General features: G+C 35.1%; 1 protein-coding gene across 3 annotated transcripts; it reads left to right on the top strand.

The window, feature by feature from the left end:
- Nucleotides 1-335: 335 nt before the first annotated feature.
- Nucleotides 336-24731, top strand: LOC108757844 (zinc transporter ZIP1). Of its 3 annotated transcripts, none has more exons than XM_018502493.1 (8): nucleotides 336-1101; nucleotides 10904-11135; nucleotides 12028-12195; nucleotides 12549-12710; nucleotides 12823-12972; nucleotides 13713-13920; nucleotides 14126-14252; nucleotides 23694-24731. In XM_018502493.1, the coding sequence occupies exons 2-8, from the start codon at nucleotides 10921-10923 to the stop codon at nucleotides 23978-23980; spliced, it is 1317 nt and encodes a 438-aa protein (XP_018357995.1). In that variant the 5' UTR covers nucleotides 336-1101; nucleotides 10904-10920; the 3' UTR covers nucleotides 23981-24731. The 3 variants fall into 3 exon arrangements, with proteins under 3 accessions (XP_018357995.1, XP_018357994.1, XP_018357992.1); XM_018502492.1 differs by lacking the exon at nucleotides 336-1101 and adding an exon at nucleotides 4722-4755; XM_018502490.1 differs by lacking the exons at nucleotides 336-1101; nucleotides 10904-11135; nucleotides 12028-12195; ... (2 more) ...; nucleotides 13713-13920; nucleotides 14126-14252 and adding exons at nucleotides 17805-18148; nucleotides 18960-20028.

Here is a 24731-nt window from a genome sequence, read left to right as displayed (position 1 = left end):
AAATATTTGGTCCGTTTTCTGTTCCTGCACTGGACTGTTCTAGAACTCTCTTTCTCGCTGTAGACAAATATCAAACGTATCTACATCTATCTTACTTTAAATTCCAAAAGTGTACACTAGTTCAGCCACAGAAAACAAACCTATTGTACGATACAAAATATGATTCCTCGCGACTATATCTGCATCGTGAGAACACCAGATTATTTTATTTATTATAATATTTTTAAGAGCGAAATTGCAAAATCTGGATCTTTAGGCTTCGTAAAACATTAGTCAAAACAACAAGTTTCATGACAAAAAAAATATTTCTTCTATGAGACAATATATGGTAGAATAAAGATATGTATCTGCACCGCAAATGAGGTGTAAATGAGTTTTCTCATTACTCCTGCCGACCCTTAATCATCGAGTAGAATTAATCGATGTTGGTCGAAAGTCCTCCACTGTTTTTCCCCACCACAAGGTAATCCTGAACGACGCCCGACGGAGAATCCTCTGATGCTTCATTCCTCGCTCGTGCATTCCACCCGGCTCGGTGCCTCGCAGTGATCCCTTCTGCTGGTACCTCTTTAAAGTCACCGACACGTCTTCGGCGTCACTACTCCGTGTCCGGCATCGTCGCAGATCAGATCAACCGATGGTCCATCCGTGTCTCGACTACGCCCAGCGTATCCTCCTCTAGTATCGCGAAAACTATAAACATTCTTAAAATTATCTCGACAATCGTTATCGGGAATTGCAAGCAAGATATTTTCTTTTTTTGCGAGTGTGTTAATTCAAGGTGAATCTTGACAACAACGACTCATATCTCTATACGCGTCTATTGACAATCTGTCATTTTATCGACACATATCTCGTCTATCAAACATCATTTACAGTGATTCGACCAATTACCTCAATTATACGTAACGTTCTACAATGACATTCGTTCTTCGTTGATCTGATTACGTTTGATCAGCATTTTGTGATCAGTGTTCAGTTTTCATCGACGCATTCCTCGGATTGATTGATTGTCGGACCAGTGGAATCTCACTATAGAAAACGACGCGGTATTCATCTTTTTTGTTGAGAAGGCTGTGACTTAAAACTTGAAAGGTTTAGGTAAGAAAAGAAAACGGATCCAAGTAGTACGAAAAAATGTTCCCTACCTTTCGAATCTATGCATACGGTGACCATATGTCCTTCATTGTAAAGGACAGTCCTTTCAAGTAACCGCCCTTTAGATCTATTTATGTTTCAAAATTTAATTTTATCTTTTATTTTAATAATATTATTTCCCTTTCTAAAATTCCTTTCTAATTAACATTCCAATGTCTAATGTACTAATGAACGAATTTTTACAGAAATAACCAATATAGTTTTATGTAAGAGTAATATTAGCCAAAATAGAACAACAATATCATAAAAATGACGCCTAAATAAGTCGTAAATTGATTGAAAGTGACTTTTAATAATCAAATTTGCAGCTATTTTAACATTATTTTGATGTTATGATGACTTGTGCTTTTTACTTGGGTTATCTCAGATGTAGGAAAATTTCAGAAATTAATACACAGACTTCTAACAGTCACAAACTAGTTTGGAAATATTTAGAAATAAAAACCTAAAATTTTCAGGTTTGCTTTTTATTTTCTCTAAGAAAATATGATCACCGTACTCATATGCATCGTATTATGTTCACAAGTAATCAGATTAGAAAAAAAAGAAATTATTTTATTAAGTTTCTGAAAACGGCTTTATAAGCTTTTAAACTCTTTCTGTTTGAACATTTAATGAATAATATTATCGTTGAAACAAATTTGAAATTAAATCTGGAATACTTTTTATTTCAAAATAAAAAAAAATTATGAAAAAATTACGTATTATTCTATATCGCATTTAAAAATAAAGTTTACTGTCTGGATCAAAAGTTATTTTCAATAAGAAGTAATATTTTTTTTATCTGTGCTCTAATAGAAATGTATGGAATTGCATTACACAATAGTGATAAAAATCTCAATTTTTTAATGTAAATACTTTAAGTATTTAAAATAATTTATGTAAAGATATGTTGCTATGTAAAAAATTAGTTGTCCTGTAAATAAACAAAATATTTATTTGTTCTAAATCTTGTAATTAAGCAGTGTATTGCAATAAAACTTTATGTGAGTTGTTTAAAAAATTTAAAGTACTTGTACGAAAACATTTAGATTTTTGTTATTATTTAAAAAATTTTAGTTTATAATAATAAAAGTAATAACAAGTAGAATCAGTAAATAACTATAAATAAAAGTATCTGTGAAAATGTTGTTTAATAAAAAATAGAACATTATAAACACAACTTTCATATATTTATAATTTGTTTAAACTATAAATTTAACATATGGGTTGTATACATTTATCGTACCTTCTTGACTTATATCGTATCTTGCTTGTGCTCGTCTTAACTCATTGTTAGAATGAAGCTAAAATGCATTAAAACGGCGATTAAGTGTTATTAGCATTCTGTTATACTAGTTATACAAATATTTTTTGCCTTAAACACTACAAAACGAGGTTTTTCTTATAGATGGTTGAATGCTGAAAATGATGTCATAAGTCAATTTTATCAATACGTTAAGTTTCCAAAATAATTAAGATTTAATGTTGCAAAATGATTTTAACATTTTTTTCTAAAAAAGATTAACATTGTCTTGAAATTCTGATTAAAGGTCATGAATGTGTTGTATTCATCTCTTATAAAATATATTTAAAAAAATTTAATATTTCATTTTTAGTCATGTTATAGGTATAATTTTAAATATGGAGTTTTTCCAAGAAAGTAATTTTCTAGCTGTGACCATGAAGTTATACATACTTATAATTTCAAGCGTGTTATCGGTATAATTTTTATCATATTACTTTATCTGAAACCATATAACTTTTAAAATTTTATCTGAAACTATATAATTGAAACATTTTTCAAATTTTGTTCCTTTAAAAATATTCAAAGTAAACAACTAAAATGAGACACTCTGTATGTTTATACATATATATAAAATATAGAAGAAAGCCCCCTATATATTATGAGATAGGTGCCTAATATGAGATAGCGGCGTTTCTGCGCTAAACTGAAAGAAACATTAAATAAAGTTTTTTAATTACAATACTGATAGGCTTTGCGTTTTACTCACTTTTTATGGATTTCTCGGAGCATCTCATATTAGGAGCACAATTTTTTGACTTTGCGATTTGCTCACTTTTTACATTTCTTTAATTTTCAAAAAAAAATGGAATTTGAATTAAATTTTATATAACGTTATCTTAAAGCTTATTAAATTCTCTTCAAAATGACCTATTATTATTTTAAATTCTCTGTCTATAGATTTCTAAAATTACCCAAAATGGACTCGGTATCTCATAATAGAGGCCTTTTCTCTATATACTCAAATTCATGTATATATATTTAGCGACATTTACCGCAATAAATTATAAGGTAATTCAAGGGAAGATGCTACAAGAGGGAAGACGCTATTTTGTTTATAGGTTTTTTATAAAACGCTCGTTGACCATACTGGCTGCGCAAAAGCGTGTGGTAAACAGTTGCGCAGTTATCGGCAGAGATGAATGTATTCGTGTTAATGTCACTTAAAAAAGATAATACGAAATATGAAAAGGTAAGTCATGAAACATGCTCTTTGTAATGTTTGGTATGCTAGTAACTAAGATTTATACTTCGGTGCTTACTGTAAAACCGGGCAAATAATATACGGTTTTAATCAGTGTTTCCTGGCGGTCATGTGGCTGATACAGATTATAATTTGTAATATTCTTATATGCGTAAAAATTGCAATTAAATATTCCTCTTACACATGAGGATAAGATGACAGTAAATACAAAACAATTTTTCCTACTTGAAATCATCATTAAAATGATTTTATGAATTAAAATTTTGAATGCTTTATATAATTCGAAATATTTTAAATTAATGAAATGCTGTTTAAACGAATAAAAGTATGTATCCAACTTACTTCCTAAATTACTCTCTTTCATATTGCCTCAATTTATGTTTTATCGTATTTTTATGTGTTTTTACAACTTAAACTCTTGATTATGGACTGTAAATAAGTAAAATATGTAAATTTACATTGCATTACATTATTTAATTGTTTGTGACATCTTCTCCCATAGCAGGTAGCATCTTATCCATATATATAGGGGAAGATTTAATATTTTTTCGTAACTTAATTCAATAACATTAAGAAGTTATTCAAAAATAAAGGCTTAAGTATGGCGTCTTCCTCCCAATCACCTTATTATGCATCAATAACTACAAACTAGAAATTATAAATATGTATGACTTCATAGGCATAAAATTTGTTATCTTAGAAAATTCTATATTTAAATCCTCTATACCATAGCTAAAAATAAAATATTGAAATAAAAAGGATGCATTTTATAAAAAATAAATAATATATACATCCATGACTTTTGATCAGAATTTAAAGATATTTCTTTTTACAAAAAAATGTCAAATATTGCAAGAAAAATGCCATTTTTAGCATATTAAACGTCAATTATTTCGAAATATGACGTGCTAATGAAATTTAACTCAGCATTGCTTTCAGCATTCAAAAATCTATCAGTATCAGGCTGCTCTTCATCCTGATGAAGTGACCTGCAACGTTCATGAAACGTTGATATTTCAAGAATGGATATAGATATAGATATAACTCGCGAAACACATAGCCTCTATACAGAAAGTACTCGTGGAACCTCAAAAATATCCAAAAATCTGTAAGGAACATCTTGTCTGGTACAAAGTAATAAAAAAATCATTTTTTGTAAATTATGCTGACGCTATGTATTGCATATTAAATAACGTACTTACGCGTGTTCTACTTACTGAATATGACTCATGAATCTTATTTCAATTCTCTTGCGCGCGGGTTTCCCCAAAATTCTGTTAGAAACGATCGAGGATAATTGTAGCCAAAAGTGAAAATATTTTTCTTTTTCTTGTACTTTAGAGGGAAAGTATCGTGCTAGATTTGCAAAGTTAACACGTCATATTTTCAATTTTAATTTTTTAATATAAAAAATGTGAAACTTTTTTTTATTTTAATAAGGAACTCTGTAGAACTGTGAAAAGTATTACTGCAACTGTTATTATTTTTTTTATATTAATAGAACGGCGTGTTGACTACACAATTCAAATTTATGTGTACCCGTGAAGTTAACACATTTTATTAATACATAAAAAATTAATGATAATTCTAGTAGTACTTTTCGTAGTCTTCCAGTTTCTTATAAAAATAAAAAAATAGTTCCGCATTTATTATAGTAAAAAATCCGAGAAAAAACCAAAATTAAAAAAGTAGTAACCGAAACTCTGTTTAAAAATGATTGTAGAATTCTGCTAGAACTAACGAGAAATGTCGCTGAAATTGCGATAAATTAATGACGTGATACTTTTTTTCAAGTGCCGTGATGTTTTGTGCATTTAAAGTCTATTAAAATTATTAATTATTGAAATTTTGTTTTCATATTATATATATTAATACCTACAACTCAAGTACAAATAGAAATTGTAAAATATAGATATTCTAAAATCCTGAATATCTTTCCAAAGCGGAACGAGACGCTAAATGCTTTTTTTTTAATTTTTTATCAATACATATATTAAAGAAAATAAACGGCAAAACTTAAAATAAACTCTTTTCTCTACTTAATCCTAGAAATAAACAACAAAAATTCATTCAGATAATAAAAAACGGAATTTTTATACAGTTTTCCCACTTTTCCTCGTACGAGTGGAATTCCCCGTGTTTACGGGAACATCCGGCCGGAGAAATGTTAATGCAAAGATACGTGCAACGCCTTCTCATTGCATTTGATATCGTATAATAGGCTGGGTCGCCGCGTCAGCATTTAAAAGTTGTCACGTTTTTTTGCCAGCTTTTCATATATATATATATATATACACGGTATTTCAAACAATTATAACTTAATCGTAAGAGAATTTGGAAATTATGTTTGCACCAAGGTTGTCTGAAGATAATTAATAACTTAATTAGTGGCTAATGTGGCTATTACGATTCGAAGTATATTAATATTAATAAAGTTGATGATATTATTCAACACGTAATTAATAGTAAAAATAATTTTAGTAATGAAATCTTCCGAACATCAGATAAATAAATTTATCGATCCATTATCTTCTATTTTGAGTGGTATCTATGATAAATAAAGTACAGCGAGAGATGCGAATTCGCGATTCGGATATCAATATCGGAATAAGACATTGATCGGAAGTACATATAACCGCGTTATATATATGGATGTTATGACGCATAATTGACCGACATATGTATTTACATGCAAGAGGCTCTTGCGCAATGCGTAATCGTACATATCATCGATATCATGATGGTATCAGCTGTTTAAATATGGATTAACAGGCAATCGCAGAAAGAGCGGAAGGAAAGACAGGGAAAAAAAACACCTGACGAATCTCCCCGAGGTGTGGAAACGTCGTATTATACTCATAGATAAAGAATAATTAAGAAGCTTTTTAATTTCATAATGAGCAAACAGTGTGAGAGAGAAAATTGTTTTTCGCGATAATTTCGTTCCCACGAATTGAATCTTTGACGAGAATTTTTTTCCGGTGTTTTCAATGTCCGACTTAATTTAAAAATTCACATTATAATAATAGATATAGATAATAAAAGAACAACTTGAGACGAATTCCTTATTGTTTTTTCAGGATAAGCGATCGGTTGCTCGCAATCGATCTCCTCGAACGTTTACCTTGAACGACACAGAAATTTCTCTCCCCCCGGTAACTTTTGACTTTTTTTATCTACCAGAGGGTCACGCCGCACTGCACTTTCACTGCATTCGATACCTCAGTGCCTAGCACTGCCGCACATTTCAAAGGCCGTTACTTCTCGCGTTGTTCGCGTCGATTGCATGAGTCGAGTCGACTAACGATCACCGTTAAATCGCGCCACTAAATCGACACGAGCGAGAAAGATCGGCGCAGTATGATCGCCGATTCCCACGTCCCGAAAGAGCTTTTCGCAACGATTTCCTTTCGCCTCTCTTTGAAAAAAAGATACACCGTCGATACGTCGATCGATAGATCGGCATCATCGCGTGAACACCGCGCCGGTCGATTTGCTACTCGTAAAGGAATGTATGAAAACCAAAACGATCGGACAGATTAAGATAACGGTTTCGAAATTACGAACCAATGAATTAAAATAAAGAAAACATATATCTGCATCAATTTTTCTATAAACTTATACTGTAGATTGAACGCTTTTATAAAAGCATATGTAAAAGCAGCTGATCTTTAGTTTTGCTCTTAAATCTTCTCTTTTGTCTGCATGACGAGAATAGCATGTGGACATTGGAAGAATAAAGATAATAGAATATAGCCTATCCTTCAGTCTTGTCACGCAATCTCTCATGAAAGCGCAGTCTATCTATGTGTAGAAGCTATGAATTTTTCTCTTTCCTTTCTTTTCCTTTTCAGCTATAATACTATATATCGTCATCCGATCGTCACAGGGTAAGGCGCCGTCCTTCACTGAGAAAAAAGTATTTCGCAATTGTGACTATAATTACAATAGATGGTAAAATAATCATGATTAGGAGCTTCCTCTTTATGAAAAAATTGTACTATAAATTGTGATAATTTAAAATATTAGTATATTAAAACTATATAAAGATATCAATGTGGTAAATAAAATAAATATTCTTATTCAATAAATCGCACTCGCAATTATAGTAAATATAACTATTTTCTTAAATTCACTTTTTATTTACGTGGTAACGATAATTAAAATATATGTTAAGAAAAAGATTTTCAAGCAGTGTGTGTGTGACTATTATTAACAGCACAATTAACTATTGTATATTTGCGTAGATATAAAACAACCATGTAAATATATAGTTGTTCCAAAAATGACTACAAATCATAATTAAATTATAGTAATTGCAATCACTTTTTTCTCTGCGTTCGCGATTTTTCCTCATCTTTCAACCACGGACGATTATTATCGTTTTTTTTTTCTTTACACAGAAACGTAGGTATCCCACAATCGTGCACATGCATCGAAGTGTGTATGTATTATACGTATGTAGCTACGTAGAAATCCTTATATACATATCAATGCCTGTTGCTCCGTTGGTGGGCCCGTTTCGAGTTTCCATTCGCGGGTGTCTTATCGCGCGTCGACGTGACGATAGTAAAGAGATCGGGAGACGATACAACCGAATGGCACACTGTATGTATGACTGGTGGAAAAGACAGGCGTAGTAATGCGTCAACTTTCGTGATTATATATGGTGTAACAAACGTGTGTCGCTTACTGAACGCCGTACTTGGAAAAGGACAAATTAATGTGCTATCATAAGGGAAAAAGTTCACAAAAGAGTTTTTAAAAAAAGATAATGACGAAGCAGTCATTGATTTATTTGATGTATGATCTATTTGTAATCAGCTGTATAATCTATTTGTAATCAGCTGTATAATTTTTTGTTGCCAGTAACACATTTTTGCGGTGTAATTTTCTGTCACAATTACAATATATCTTAAAAAATAATAATACAATCATATTTGTGATTTAGAAAAAAATTATCTTTGTGTGATAACTGATAAATCTGAAGAGAGAGAGAGAGTAATATAAAGTATACTATATATATTACTTATTGTCAACTTCTCAAAATAATTCACTTCGAGAAGTTAATTACAACCTATATTTTAATTAAATTAGTCTTTCATAATATATTGCAATATATTTTATTTAACAATAAAATATAATATAATAATACAGTAACTTCGGCGCAAGATTTAATGTTGTAGTTTAATGTTTCAGAGACTATAATCTGGCAATTTTATTACCAAAGTTTCATGAAATCGAGCCGCTCGTTGATTGAGTTTTTCGATATTGAATTGCATTGCTTTCTTACTCCAATTGTACGTTGTTGATGCAACCTGATTTTAAAAATTAAGATGCACATTTTGAAATCAAACAAATTTTTAGCATTTTGAATATATTTGCATTGAGTTAAAAAAAAATTATAATTCGTTTTAGACAAGTTACGCGGAAATAGTAAAGCTATTTAAATTTCTAATTAGCGCAACAAAATAAGATTATCTATCATATATGTATTATCAAGAGAGTATATGTATTAACGAGATAACATTCATTGCTTTCTTTTACGATATGAGATATGTATCAAAGATAAGGAAAAGTAATGTGAGAATTAAAAATAATTTTCCTGAAAAGTTCTTTTGCGTTTATCTCTCTAAAAGTGAAACCATGAGAGTTTAATTATACTTGAGTTAACCCATTAAGACCGATGACTAGACCAGCAAGGTTAACAAAAGAACAACAATTGGAAATAGAATCCGAGCATGAAAAACATTTTCAACATATAATAGAAAGTACATTAAATAACAATTCTGCAATTGTTCTGTAGTTATAATCTTTGTAATTATTCTTTTGTTAACTTTACTACTCTCTAATCATAAGCAGGAACAAGTTTTAATAATTTGTAATATTTATTACTTGCATAAAGGAGAACGATTTAAAACAAGTTATAGGAATTTCTTTTGTAATTCTTTCGTAAAATCAATTTCCGTTTATAGTCAATATTTAATAATTCGTTTATAACAATTAGTTATAAACCTAATTTATTTTTATAATCCTTTTTATATCACATGTTTTTCATGCTCCAATTCTTTACAAATGTTTTTTTTTTGCTAATCTTGCCATGGAGTTCAATAAGTTAATATACAGAGCTTTTTTTAAAGAAAATAATAAAACGATTTATTATTAATTTAAACGTACGATTCTCGGACGAAAAATTCTTGCAAAATACTATGTCCAAAAATTACAATTGTTATAGTACTTTTAATTCGACATGATTCCCTCTAAATCTTTAATTGACAAACTTAGGATATGCCTCCCGGCCATAATACAGACAGAAATTATTTTTATTTTCATTAAAGAACATTTATCGCAAACATTTATCGAGAGTGATAGATAATTATTTGATAAAATCAAGAGTGAATTTACTATCAATATTGTCGGAAAAACTTGATTCACAAGAGATTATGAGATCGCTTTGAATAAGATAAATATAATAATAAAATAGTTGAAGAAAGAGGAAATGAGAAAGAGAAGAATAGAGATCAATTTCTTTTAAAATAAATGTATGTAACAACGAAGAACTATAGAAAAAGCTTGGATATGCGGAAATTAAGTCCTACGTGAAAAGATAATGTTTCCTTAGTAAAGTTAATATATTGAATAGAATTTCTGTGCAGTAATGAAGTCGTAAAAAGAGATAAAACATCAAAAATGCGTGAGTCGACGTTTAACTGCTGACTGTAACAAATACCTGCGAGTAATATGCAGACGAAGATGGGTCATAAACAGATTAGGCACGTATTTTCGTAACAAATTCTAAAGAGAATTGCATTTTTATTAAGACCAAAAAACGCAATACGCACAATAGAACGAAAATATTGAACGGTCGATTAATTATCATTTGTTAGACAATCTACTATGTTTTATTAATTTGCAGTCAGGTATCTTTAATAGCAAATTTGATTGAATGCACTCAATGCGTACTGGTGTACATTAAAGCCGTACATAAATTAAAAATGTGTACTTAATATAATAAACATAAAAACCATGAAATCTTTAATAGATTTTATTGTGCTGTTAAGTCAAATCTGTATTTTATGATTCAAAATATTTGTATTTTATTTTTATACGGATTAAATATCTGTACATTATGTATAACTTTAATATGCACTACAAAAAAAATGTGTCCAACCAAATTCGTTATAAAATAATAGGTAAAAAATTGTTTTCACGTTTTCGGTTTGTAAGACTGATTATAAATATCATTTCGTTTGCAGTGGCAAAAGATTGCATCATGTCACTAACAGATGCCTTGCTCTCGATGGTGAGACTGAATACGTCGTCTTTTGACGACGAAGAGGAACATTCCTCGGAGGATACGGAAAAGGACGTATTAATTGCTAAAGCCGTTACCATGGTAGTTTTATGCATTGTCAGCACGATCATGGGCATCCTACCGATGTTTCTGGCTAAGTGGTTAAAGTGGGACATGAGCGGTCAAAACCCCAGGTAAAGATATCATCTTAAGCAACAACGCGTGACTTTAATATAAACATACAAATTATGACAAGAATATTTTTTTATCATAATAATTCTCAAGAGCATTCTTACTCCTTATTAGAGTGTTTATCACACTCGAGTCAAGAATATTTTTTTATCATAATAATTCTCAAGAGCATTCTTACTCCTTATTAGAGTGTTTATCTCACTCGAAAGGACCTACAACTTGGTTCAACGCCGAATCCGAACGGCAAACGCGAAAAATCGCGTATATGAGGCGCAGATGGGATCGAACCCGGATCCACAAATCACGAGTCAATCGCACTGAGCGACGAGCCACTCGGCGCCCCATTTCTTCTGCATATATCTACTGATATATGAAACTTACTGTTGTTAACGCTATTAGTTGTTAACTAATCAGAAAAGGTTGTGACATAGAGACTCTCAGTGGTTTATCATTGTTTTTCAAAAGATTCAATAAAATCTGATGTATGTCCTGCATTTAAACCCGGATCTTTGGCACAGAGATCAGCCACGCAACTTTCTCTGTCACAATCGTTACCATTTCATGGATTACACAACAATAACCTTTGACAATAATTTAAGTCTACTATCTGTAAAAAGTCTTTATTGAGATAAATTCAAAAGTAAATATTTACATTTTTATTCGCGAGTATCCATACGCACACGCGACAAGGTACGTGGAAAGAAAGGAGAATCGATTAGGAACAATAATTCAAAACGTATAACGATCACTGTAATACTCGAGAGACTACGACAACGTAATCCTCAAATGACATAAGTACAGGCATATATTGCGTCTCGCCGATATCGTTTTAAGACCGATGATGTGATACGGCTGAATGAGTTAAATCATTAAATACCGCTTTATCACATGTAGATCGATGAAGACGGTGAGTATTCTACTTGGCTTCGGCGGAGGCGTTCTCTTCAGCACGACGTTCCTTCACTTGATACCAGAAGTCGCGGAAGGCGTACAGAATCTTATTGAGTCTGACGAGCTGCCGCAGCTCAGCTTTTCACTGGCAGACATGCTTGCATGCACCGGGTGAGTCAATCCTTTGACGTCATTACGTGTAGATGCAAAATAAAAATCACCTTCTCAGAGATGGAATATCTCTTCATGAACGAGTGAGATACCTTATAGATCAATAAGAGGCAAAGAATTATTTGTTACTCGTTTAAAATTATTGATCTGATCATAGAATCACGATTTTATAAAAATAACTGTTTGATTTTATAAAGATAAACTTTTTCGTATTTAACTCTTTTTTTAAATCAATGCAATTATAATAACATATATTAATTTTATTATATTCTTTGATGATATCGAATTGAAAGTATCGCTGAAATAGCGCGCTTCGGAATTAAGGAATTAATTACCTCGGATTTCTTTCGTAGCTTCTTCATCATGTACCTGGTGGAAGAGTCTGTGCATACGTATCTCAGGAAGCGACAAATGACGACGCGGGATTCCAACAAGAAGGACGTGAATCTTAGCACGAACGAATTGGTGGAAAACGGTCAAATACAGCAGTGCGCTAGTAACGGTCACGCACACACGTAAGCCTGTTTACACTCGACTTTATCAATCTTTTTATATCATCGTCATGCCGATGATACTTCGACGGCACGAAGAAACCATGAAAAAACTTTATCTCTTCTTAATTTATAGGGGCCACAGCCATATACCAGCGATAATGACTTCGGATGATGACTTCGTGATAACTTCGCTGCGAGGGTTATTAATAGTACTTGGCTTATCCGTGCACGAGTTATTCGAGGGATTGGCGATTGGTTTAGAGAGCTCCGCCAATCATGTCTGGTAATTATATCGCGAATGCGTCTTAATTCAAACCCTAATTCGAACTGCGCTCGTGCTTTAAATTAATCGTTACAACGACGGATTGTCAAACCCCACGTACTATAAATATAGTATTATTATCACAACGGCTCTGTGTCTGCGATTGTGAATGAAAGAAAGTTTCAATATAATTTTGGATTAATCTCAGGTAGAACACAAGTCATAATTAAATTCTAATAATACACTCAAAAAAATGATCTTGCAGTTATAGCGAAAATAATCTAAGTACAAAAAATTAGCTAAGATAGATAACTTTCTAGCAAGTACTGCGATATTGGATATGTATTGATATGTATGATACATAATTTTTTATCGGATATAAAAAATAGTAATAATCTAATTCTAGCTGGAGCAACAAAATAATTTTTTTGCGTATACTATATGACATCATCATCGCGTTATTTGATACTTAAAAATTAACTTATAAATGACAAATAAGATCATGTTGATGTCCTTATGATATTATTACGACTTCCGTTTTCCTGAGATTTTATTAGTACAATTTAGATTCAAGAATCAAATTTAATTAAATTTTCTCAAAATATCATCCTATTAAGCTTAGATTAATAACATTATAGATTAGTTGATGATTAATAAATCTCATCTTAGTAATCGCGCTACATATTTAATATATCGCCAGGTTAAACCGTTCTCGCAAAACGAAAGATAGCGGTGTGACAAACGATACGATCCGTCCGTAGGTACATGTTCCTCGCGGTGGCGTCCCATAAATTCGTCATTGCCTTCTGCATCGGAGTAGAACTGATCGCGTCCAGAACCAGGCCGTACCTGTCCGTGATTTACACATGTGCATTCGCCGTGGTGTCGCCGCTGGGGATTGGCATCGGGATGGCTCTCGTTGGCGGCGCAAGCGCGGCCGCGAGTGGACCAATGGCAGTGATACTGCAGGCAAGTTTCTCCATCTCTTTTAGGGGAGATACCGGTTTCACGAAATAAAAAATTTCGATGAGATAATCGGTGACGGTAATACGCGTGTCGAAGAAACTCTTCAAGAATCGGGATTCCGCGTAATCTGTGGACTGGTCGAGCAGCAAACACGCAGTATGTGCGCAGAAAAAAATACTCTTATCTCGCTTTTTTTTCTTTATCTCAGGGATTAGCATCGGGAACTCTGTTGTTCGTGGTATTCTTCGAGATCCTGCAAGAACATCGCACCGGACTCGGACAATACTTCTCGATCCTCTTCGGTTTCCTCGTGATGTTCTGCTTGCAGATGTTGAGTAAGTACAAACGATTTTATTTTGTGCTAACGCACAGCGATGTTTTCGCAACCCTCGTTGATAGCAAGCGCATAGGAATTGGAGTACTTAGCGCTATAAGTAAACACCCGATTTCTACACTCTGTTAAACGCGTTCTAATAAATGTAAGAACTGGGAATTTTAATGGATAAGAATATTGTGTCGATGAGTCTCTCACTTATTTATCGACTTATCTATATTGCAACTAAAAGTGCGCAATTTTTCTTCAAACGTATCAACGTTTCGAAAAATCGAAGGACAGCAATAAACAGAATAATAGATGCTTTACATTTGGTAACACAAGTCGACAAGTGTCGGCAAGTATTGTTCTATCTTTATTACTTATTAAATGTAAAGAAAGATACAACGATGCTCATATCAACTTGTATCATTAATTGGAAAGCACTCATCATAGAATGAAAATAGTTTACAAAAATGATACATGATAAAGCATTAAATTAGTGCTTTATCATGTATTATTTTTATAGACTATTCTCATTCAATATCATTCTGTTTATCATTGTTGTGCTTCAATTTTTCTAAGTAGTTGATAGGTTTGAAGAAAAATTAGTTACGTCATTAACAATCAGTTTAGTTTTCGAATCCCTAGTTGAAACAATTTTCAATAAATATGAATATTTCTTTATTAATATATAATATCTTCTCTTCAAACAATATCTACATAAATCTTAAGAATTAAAAAATGTGCTTTAATTAGATAAAAACATGTAAACAACAGAGAAAACGAAGAAATATTCTGTAAATAAAAATTTAAAGTACACCGAACTAGGAGAATGCTTCAAGCATATACCCCCGAGGTCGAAGATCATCGACACAGCCGACACTTATCGATTCTTAACGAGTAATTATTGTCGTTGGTCAACAGCCAACTTATCAGTGTATAAGTATGTATGCACACGCGTTTGCAGTTTTAAAAGAGAGAAGATTTTGTCGAAGCTAATATTCGAAATGACGTGCACTGTAAATTGTACAAACTGTACATACAAGAGGTGACAGCAGAGAGAGAACGGGATGTGGAGGGAGAAAGAGAATGTGGCACAAAATGCAAAGGACATCCTGCCTGATGATTCACGCGGCACAATTCCCGTAATGTTTGATTTTATTCGTTTGTGAATATTTTTTCCACGTGCCGTTTGTCGATAACCAGAAAAATATTCGACACGACAAAGTTTTCCATTTGCAACGTTTACTTATCTATTGAGTCATGCAAATTATTTCTTTGCTCGCGTGTTATTTCTCACGCTTCATATACTGTTAAATCTATATATAGTGTCAAATTTAACCTAATGTAAGTCGCCATTGCTTCTACTCAATTATATTGTTATTTTATACTAAAACAATGATTTTATTTGATATTATACAGTGTCAATTTGACGCTATACTGGGTGAGTTTTTTAACCAGAGACTGCAAATTTCTGGAAAAATAAGCATTGTACGAAAAAATGTTCCAAATAAACCCTCAATATTGAGGGAGTAATTCCCGCAAAAGTTAGCTGCCTCCTCCCCCCGGGAGGATAAGGCTGGGAGTAACTTTGAAATCTTAAATGGGAACCCCTACTTTTTATTGAAAATTCGGATTCTACGTCCAAAAACACGTCAATTTTGTCTGCAAACATTTTTTCGTACAATGCTTATTTTTCCAGATATTTTGCAGTCTCTGGTTAAAAAACTCACCCAGTATAGTGTCAAATTTAATTATCGCTTTAGTATAAAGTAATGATTTATTTATAGTAGGAGCAGTGGGGACTCACATTGGATTAAATTTGACACTGTAGATTTAACAGTGTATGACTTATAACTCAATAATCATGAAAAGATAGAAGAAAAATCTAAACTATCGCATAAGAAAATAAACGGCGCGATTATAAATTGCGATATTTTGTTATCAATATAAATAACGATGAAGGACGTTACCATCTTTATCGTCGATCTCGATTTTATTACATTAGACGAAATATTTTACGGCTGCTTGAACTTCATGATTTCGACGACGTTCAATGAAGCGTCCAAACACGGTGGTGTTATCCTTTCGCTTTTCGCGCGAAAAGGGTGAAAGTATCATAGAGCCAGTAAATAATCACGTGATCGTCTCGATGGTCCACATCGTTAAATTCATGTTTTGAAAGTGACGAGTACGGTGCCGCCTTTACTTTTACATTTTCTCATCCATATCACAACGCTATAGAAATAAATCTCTCTCGGTTAAGAGAAATTATTAGTTTCTACAAAATTGTACCTCAAATCCTCTCTGTGAGAAATCTAGAGGGTTGACTTTTTAAGGATCTTCTTTTTCCTCTCCACGCACACATTCCATTATTTAATCTTCTCTCTCTTATACCAGTACCACTCAAGGACAAATTCATTTATTTTGCGGTCTAATTCACGATGCGAATGTTATTTATGACGCTGTGGGCGCGAACGTGGAATAGGCTGTGTCTGCACGCGTGCTCCTGCACGAGCGTCTCCGAGTGTCGTTAACGAATTTCTCTCATTCACGCGTGCACGTGTGTACACACTGTACACGCGCCCACGCACGAACGCGTCTACCGCCCGCGAAGAAGGGAAAATACATTGTGCGTTGCTCTTCGTCGGACACAGCTACAACGATGTAACAGATGTTGAGCACGCCCAATAATTATGCCGTAAAGACAAAGTGGGAATTCAGCATCTTTTACCTTTTCTCCCTTCCCTTTTCTTATCACCTTTATTTTTCTTTTTTTTTCGCTTAAATCCTTCCTTTCCTATTTTTTTTTCTCCATTTTCACCTTCTCTCCTGACCTTCTTTTCCCTTTTTTTCATTTTTTTCTTCCTCTTCGTTTTACTTCCGTTCGTATATATTCCCATTCTCTTTTTTCCCCCATCGACCTCGCATGCATTTCGATGAGAAAAAAGAGAGCAACTCCACGGGACCGTCGGTCTTTACGCCACTGAATGAGAGACGATCAGTCGTGGTGCAGGTGCCAGAAAGAGTATGCACGCTAGCGAACGATCGTTGGACAAGGACGAGCGTAGCGGTCGCGGGAGTGGGCAGGAAACGGTTCGGTTCGGACTATGTAAGACGACGAGGCGGCGGCCGAGGGGTCCGATCGAGCCGAGTTTCCATCGAGACCGGAGTAGTGTCCGATCGGCCGTCGCGGCGCGTGGAGCTTTACGCCGTTTGTAATCTGTTCGCCTCGTCCAAGATCGTAGGATACGACTGTTCAGCGGAGAACCCGATCAGGTTCAGTCCGAAGTATTGTTCCGGATAAGTCACCGCGAACGTCTCGATTATCCACCGCGAGAGAGTCTTCGTGAATTGGAGAACGGGACGTCCTCGATAAAAAGTACAGGATTGAGATGAATCCCGTCGTCGACAGGAACGCGCGATTGAGAGAAGTAGTGAAGTGGTGACGAGGTAAATTCTACCGCGACGTCGGTGTCTTGCGCGGATTTCACTCCCGATAGTTTACTCGCGTGTGCTTGACGTGACCGCTTCGGTGATCGATCTTACCGGCGTTGTAAAATCTTCTCAAAAAAGAAGAGAAAAAATAAACATCGAAGTTTCTTTCCTCATCATATTGTTATCGAAATTAATTCAACGACTTACGAAATGGAAGACACGACGTCCGGACAAGATCCGTCCAATATCCTTTTGATGTCAAAGATCGGCGCGATGGTCGGTCTTGGGTTTGGTTCCCTCGCACTGGGAACGCTGCCATTGGTGGTGGGACGTTACAGAGCCAGGAAGCAACTTCGTCAGAAACGTCACCAGAAACGTCGCCAGGCGATGTCTTCCAATTCTAGCACTTCCACGTCCACTTCAACATCCGATGCTTCCTCGCCGCACGTTGATTCGGCCTCCGCGGCGAATAAGCAAGTACGTCCGAAAAACGATCAGAAATCCTAGTCACTGACACCTGATCCACTCGCAGCATCTCCGGAAAGCTCGTCTTTGTGCCAGTTATAATCAAATCGACTCGCTGCGGATATTACGAGGTCACATTCGGGGAAAAATAATGAATATAATCAAGGATATCCAGTGGAATATTCTTGATATTGGTGGATATCCTTGGATCTATTAATTCTACCTGCGTTGTATATAGATCGTTTTTTAATTCAGTGATTTTTAATTCACGAATATCGATTATGTTCCATTTTATCTTCATTAAGTGTATGGTTCGTTCTGATTTCAAATACTGTATAATGTGTTTATGTACGAGTAATCGTAACTATGTCTGGAATGGCACAAAGTCGAGACGAATAATATTTGATTATGTCAGAAATAGGGAAGTCGTGTTTACAAAAAATGTTTAATAATAATTGATCTAACTCATTTAATGGTAGTCGATCGATCAATATTAATCGTAATCCGGAGTAGCTGCTCTTAGGATGCTCGGTATTTTACAATCGGCATTTATAGACTCTGGACTATTTGGAATCAATTTGGAATTAATCTTGATTCTTTTTTTGCAAACACCGTATATATGCATCTAGTTATAACAGTAAAGATAAGTAAATTTTAAACAAACCATTACAACTTCTTGTGAGAATATCACATAATTTATATTACATAAAAAGTTGATTCCAAAATAGTCAAAGAGTTCATAGAAATTAATAATCCGAGCACCCTACTTAATGCGAATATAAATTCTAAAACGGATTCCAAAGCACCGCGGCATCGTCTTCAGGGTCTCTTGACATCGCTCTTGCTCTGCTTCGGCGGCGGCGTGCTCCTGTTTACGACGTTCATACATCTGGCACCGGAAGTTCGTGCTAGCGTAGAGACACATCAGTCGAATAAACAACTGCCCGATTTGGGTTCCCTCGGTCTGGCTGAGCTGCTTTTCTGCGGTGGTTTCTTCCTCGTTTATCTGGTCGAGGAAGCCGTGCATGCCGCCCTTACCGGCAAACCCGAATCTTCGGAAGCATTACTTTACCGAACAGTGTCGGTGCGCAGATGCAACAACAATCAGACAGGTCCATCAAGTTCGTCGGTGATATCGAATGGCTCGATCACCACCGTGTCCACGACGACCAAGTCTACCGCGTGGAAAAACACCAATGATGCCGAGGACAGCAAAGATCCGGCAAACCGGCTGAAACTCCAGCTCGATGATTCTCGCGATCAAGCAGGCAAGGACGACAAAGCGCTGCCGCCTATATTCGTCCTGCCCGTCGCGTTATCGAACGAAGAACATAAGGTTGTTCGGAGGCATTCTGACCTAGAATTGGCAATTCCGGAACTAAACTACTCGATCAATCATCATCATTCCCATGACCATCATCATCAGCACGGCGCGATGCAAAATACCTCGATACAAGGACTACTGACTGTGCTCGCGTTATCCTTTCACGCGATATTCGAAGGTTTAGCGGTGGGTCTGGAACCATCTATCAGTTCGGTCGCATATCTGGCAGCCGCTATCGCAACCCACAAACTGGTGATCGCCTTCTGCGTCGGAATGGAGCTCTACGTGGCCGGCGCGTCGACCAAGACCACCCTCGGCTACCTGTTAATCTTTGCCATGGTTACGCCGATCGGGATCGCCGTGGGACTCGTCCTCGCTCATTTCAAGAACGACAGCGAGAATTTGGGACCCACACCCACCATACTCCAGGGCATGGCGGCTGGTACCCTACTTTACGTGGTATTCTTCGAGGTGCTAGCGCGGGAGAGGGCAAACGAGAAGAGCGGCTTGTTGCAGCTAGTCGCAATCATTGTTGGCTTCACGCTGATGCTGGGTCTACAGATCGCCAGTGAGTTCGTTTCCCGGAAGACGAGGGAATCCCCCGCGTCTCCAAAATGCACCGGAGCGTATCGCGACGCAATACACTGCTGATGCCGGATAAATGTATTATCGTCAGTCTAACGATGTCCTTCGTAGCGGCGCTTACTGCGCGTTTCCGTTTCCCTTCTACTTTTCGCGTGACCAGTAAATTTCCGCGTGTCAAAACGGGAAATCGCGCACAAATTTATTATCGTATGGTGAAAGTTCATCCCGGCTCCATTAGGATTCACCGGAAGCCATCTCTTCTTCAACTTCCTCGACGCGAATTTGCGTACGAGCGCATTATTATTCACAGAAACCAGTTTTATCTTGACTAATTCAGACATTTTTCCTGGTTGTCTTCAGACTAGTATATAATATCTCATACGCGAATTATCGATTCAAAATCTATAATCTTTACTAGATGAACATGTCGATAAAGTAAATCGCTCATCGCGGCTTCTCAATCGTAGATATTTAATATTCTTTCCATGTACAGCTCTAGAGTATATTTTAGTATTCTTCCCATGTAAAATGACCGTTAAATTCAATTTGACAATATAGGGAGTTTTTGTAATACCGTTTATCCAGATGCGGTGATTGCTAAAATCAGGTTATTTTCTTCTTAACAATTAATTAAGAAAAGGATAACGTGACTTTAGCGTTCACCGTATTTATTGCAAAAACTCTAATTACTTAATCCATTTTCAATATAGTCCGTATCATTATCGTTCTCTAAAGATTAAAAATTACCAAACGTATTTATAAATGAATATCATTGATGAATCTTTTGGTCACTGTTATCTTTAGGTAACCATATATAATGGGGACATTCAGTCTCTATATACAGCACAGTAGTTTGCAGCAACAGTGCAACGTTCCAGCAATATTACAGTAACATTGCAAACATTACAGTAATGTTACTGCAAGCTTCTGTGCTGTATGGGTTGCGATTAAAATTTTTAGAATCACTCGTCGTGATTGTTCCATCAAGTCCATCCAAGCAGGGATATTCGATACCCTTGTAATTAAAATTTTCAGAATCGCACGTCTCGGTGCAAACCTATTACAGGTACGCCCTTGATACACTTCACGTGTTAGTTCTTCGGTACTTATCTAATCTATCGATTTGTCTTAAACCGACGAGCTACCAGCTGAAAAGTCAGGGTCAGGGCAAATTGGAGTAAGAGAAGTAGGGTCCCTCGTCATAGAAATTCTCGTGGCGTGCATGCTCGTTTGTTCAGAACTTGCCGCGAAAATAGATCTTATCTAGACGTTTTAGACGTTTGTTAAAAAAAAAATTGATATACGAATCAGGCAGATATGTGTATATGTACATATATAAGAGTGTATAAGAGCGTGTAGAATTAAATTATTTGTTGAGACAGAATACCAGCCGATAACAGCTGTTTACTTCTGATAGTTTATGCCACTTTAGCATGATTCCAGTAGAATACGGTTAGTGACTGATAAAATTGGCGGATTCATAATGCCAGCAGAAGCAAAAAGTAATTCGTGCTAATCGTGAAATGTTTCTAATTCAAATTCACTTTAAAATTATTTCATTCTTTTTTTTCATAATCAGGAGTATTCGCCTCCACTTTTAAAAATTAAATCTCGACTCCGTCGAAAATGTTTGTAATTAATAAAATGAATTACTAAGTGAGAATTTCTATGACGAGAGACTTGCTTCTTCTACTTCAGATTGCTCTGACTCTTGACTATTTAGTTGTAAATGTTGTATTAGATGTTTATTTAGCACCTAATATTTTTAAACATTAGATAATAAGCAAGTAAACAACATTTATAACTGAATAGTCAGAGTCAGAGCAATCTAAAGTAGAAGAAGCAAAGATCTTATAGGAACGTTCTCGCTCAGTAGCACATTCCATTAATTCTTAACATTTCCGACGAAGTCGAGACTTAATTATAATGTCACTGACGTGATCGGTTATTTGCACGCATGCCGTATACATTATTACTTTGTATCCAATGACATTAAAGAAATTGAGTGTCATTTCGTCGAGAAAGTAACAACAGGTGGGAGAGATGGAGCGTAATATCTCTGCAGATATATTTATCTGTTACGCAATCTTAATTGCATCTTGACCTTCTCGCAAGAGTACGAAAGGTTCGCGAAATCGAGAGATATCGTAGGTGTAATGTTCCGCTTCAATTCTAAAGCTGAATGACGCAAGAAACTAGATGCATTAACAAATCTTAATCTTGTGAAACAATATCGTAAAAGTGCATAAATGAAAAAGTCTAAAACCCGTGTTAGACTAGATATTGAGGTTGAGATTGAAATTAACCAATCAGAAGAAAACCAATCTCAAGTTTAGTAAACTTTGCTATGGTCAAATTCAGTTTCAATTTCAATCTAATACGAGTTTTAGAAATATTAATATAGTATAATTTCTATTAAAATATGATAAAATAGCGCGCATATGAAGTATTTATTAATTCGGATATTTTATAATGTTATACGTGTAAGAAGCAAAATATTATAATACGAAGAAATTAGATTATATGCTTTCTATTCATTAAATGGTTTATTGGAACATTTATCCTACATAAAATACGAGCTCGTTACTCTTACTCGCGTCTGTGTGAAACATGAACTTTTACACAAGTCGCGTCGGCTGCCACATGATTGGCAAATTGCTTACGGAAACAACCCACTTCTTCCAAGGCACACACGGGTTTCACGTGTAGTGCTGAAATGACGTATGAACACTGTCATGCTGACAACAGACAGACGAATCTTGATCTCATAAGGGATCTGGTTATAGTCCCAAGGCTTTCTCTCCACCCATGGCAATGACCCAGGACGGGTAGGTCGATGGACGATCCGACCGACTTTCGACGGCTTTCTCAACCGTTTGACGTATTTCGATGACAAAATTGCCGTCAAGTGTTTGAGTGCCGTTTGGAGAATTTCGTATGTATATATACACACATACGCAGAAATTAATTACGGAGGGCTCGATGAGCGATGACAGTGGAAACGGATGGTGCATGATCAGACGCGCAACATACACACGCTCAAGTTATGATATAACTTTGTCGCGAAATATAACATTTCAAAGGAAATTTTATAATTCATTTTGTTATTAGCATGTTATTAGCTCCAATAATTAATAAAATCTTAAACCTAATAACGTTAAACATTACTATGACTTTACGACAAACTATCCTTCTCTTAAGCTGATAAAAACTAATCTCTTACTGTTACTAAATCATCTCATAAAAACGTATCAAAATGAATTAAAATAAATTCACAAAATGTATTTCCAGAAATGTATTTCTAAAATGTATTGACAGAATCAAAAACAACAAAGTTAAATAACTTATAAAAAATCGAGATTTTAAAATTTAATTGTTCCTTCTTCTAATAATGTAATTAATAACAAACGTAGAACAGAAAAAGAGAAATAGAAATAGAAGAATCTACCTCTTCTAACTTACGAAAATTTTGCAAAATTCGGTACATATGTGAACGCAAATAGTTCAATTATTCTAATTCATCTGCGCAATTGGAGAGGTATACCTTCGCGTGCTTTAAAATGAACCGATAGTTCTTTTTATTATAGATCCCTTCGCGTACTTTAAAAATTACGTGAAATCTCAAACATCTACGCTTTCTGTCTACAGCTGCCCATTCCCACTCACATGATAGCAGTGGCCACGGACATTCGCATGGTGGCCATGGACACTCGCACGATTGCCATGGAAATTCGCCCAATCACACGGAAATAGAAGAGGAACATGATCATGATCATGATCACAATCACGACGTAGTCACAGGAATGATCGACAAAGTAACCGACAGCATTGCCGAGGTCCTCACCAATGCCCTCTCGTCCTCGACGACGCCGTCGACGACGGTACAGAGGAATAATATAAACGAGACCAGTCCATTACATCCTCAGCGCAGTTAGGGGACCGATCTTTGGGTTCCCGTAAGTTCCAAGCTTCATGACTGAATTCTCTTCAGCAAGAGATTTCAGCGTAACAAAGATCTCTCGGGAAACTCGAAGATCTCGAGATGGCAACAATGCCTTTACTCAGGGGACTCTTTTCGTATTTTTTTATCATTTAGCAAAGAAAATGAAATATTAAAATAGGAGGAAGATCAGCGTTGACCTGATTTTTTTAATGTGTGACTATACATCGATCAGATGGACCTGTAGATGGATATTTCTGATGGACATGGTGCAAATAACGGGAAACTCACTATGTTCGATAAGACGATGTCTTTCATTGTCTTTGACTGGAAACGGTGCGACGGGGGGGGGGGAAAAACTTTGCGGATTTCCGATCTTTTTGTTGATTTATCGCGACAAACATCTTGAAGAATTTGTCACTCAAAGTCGCGATCAGAAAAAAAAGCGTTCCCGCGCCGATATATCGTATCCGAGTTTATTTTTTTAGATTACGTAATAGAGAATAAGTTAACCCGTAGTGCATGATTATTTAAGTGCCTTCAAGATCTAGATACTCTAGTATGTAAAGTATTTATTGATAGGATATGAAGGCGTTCTCCAGAGTTTAAATAATTCTTAATAGCAATACAAAAAAAAAGGATGCTGAGCTTTTCGTTATGGCGAGAGCCAGTCCATCAATTTCCTAATTATTCAACGAATCCAAACAGACTATGCGCATTTATAGTAAGAATTTTTAATAAATTAC

This window comes from Trachymyrmex cornetzi, unplaced genomic scaffold (assembly GCF_001594075.2).
Source record: "Trachymyrmex cornetzi isolate Tcor2-1 unplaced genomic scaffold, Tcor1.1 scaffold147, whole genome shotgun sequence".
Taxonomy (NCBI): Eukaryota; Metazoa; Arthropoda; class Insecta; order Hymenoptera; family Formicidae; genus Trachymyrmex; species Trachymyrmex cornetzi.
Note: the sequence above shows the minus strand (reverse complement) of the source record. Positions and strands in the feature narration are given on the sequence as shown.

Coding starts and splice junctions, on each gene's coding strand:
- LOC108757844 (XM_018502490.1), top strand. CDS start 17,882: ATGGAAGACACGACGTCCGGACAAGATCCGTCCAATATCCTTTTGATG. Junction 18,149..18,959: donor CCTCCGCGGCGAATAAGCAA/GTACGTCCGAAA, acceptor CATCGTCTTCAG/GGTCTCTTGACATCGCTCTT. Junction 20,029..23,693: donor GCTGGGTCTACAGATCGCCA/GTGAGTTCGTTT, acceptor TTCTGTCTACAG/CTGCCCATTCCCACTCACAT.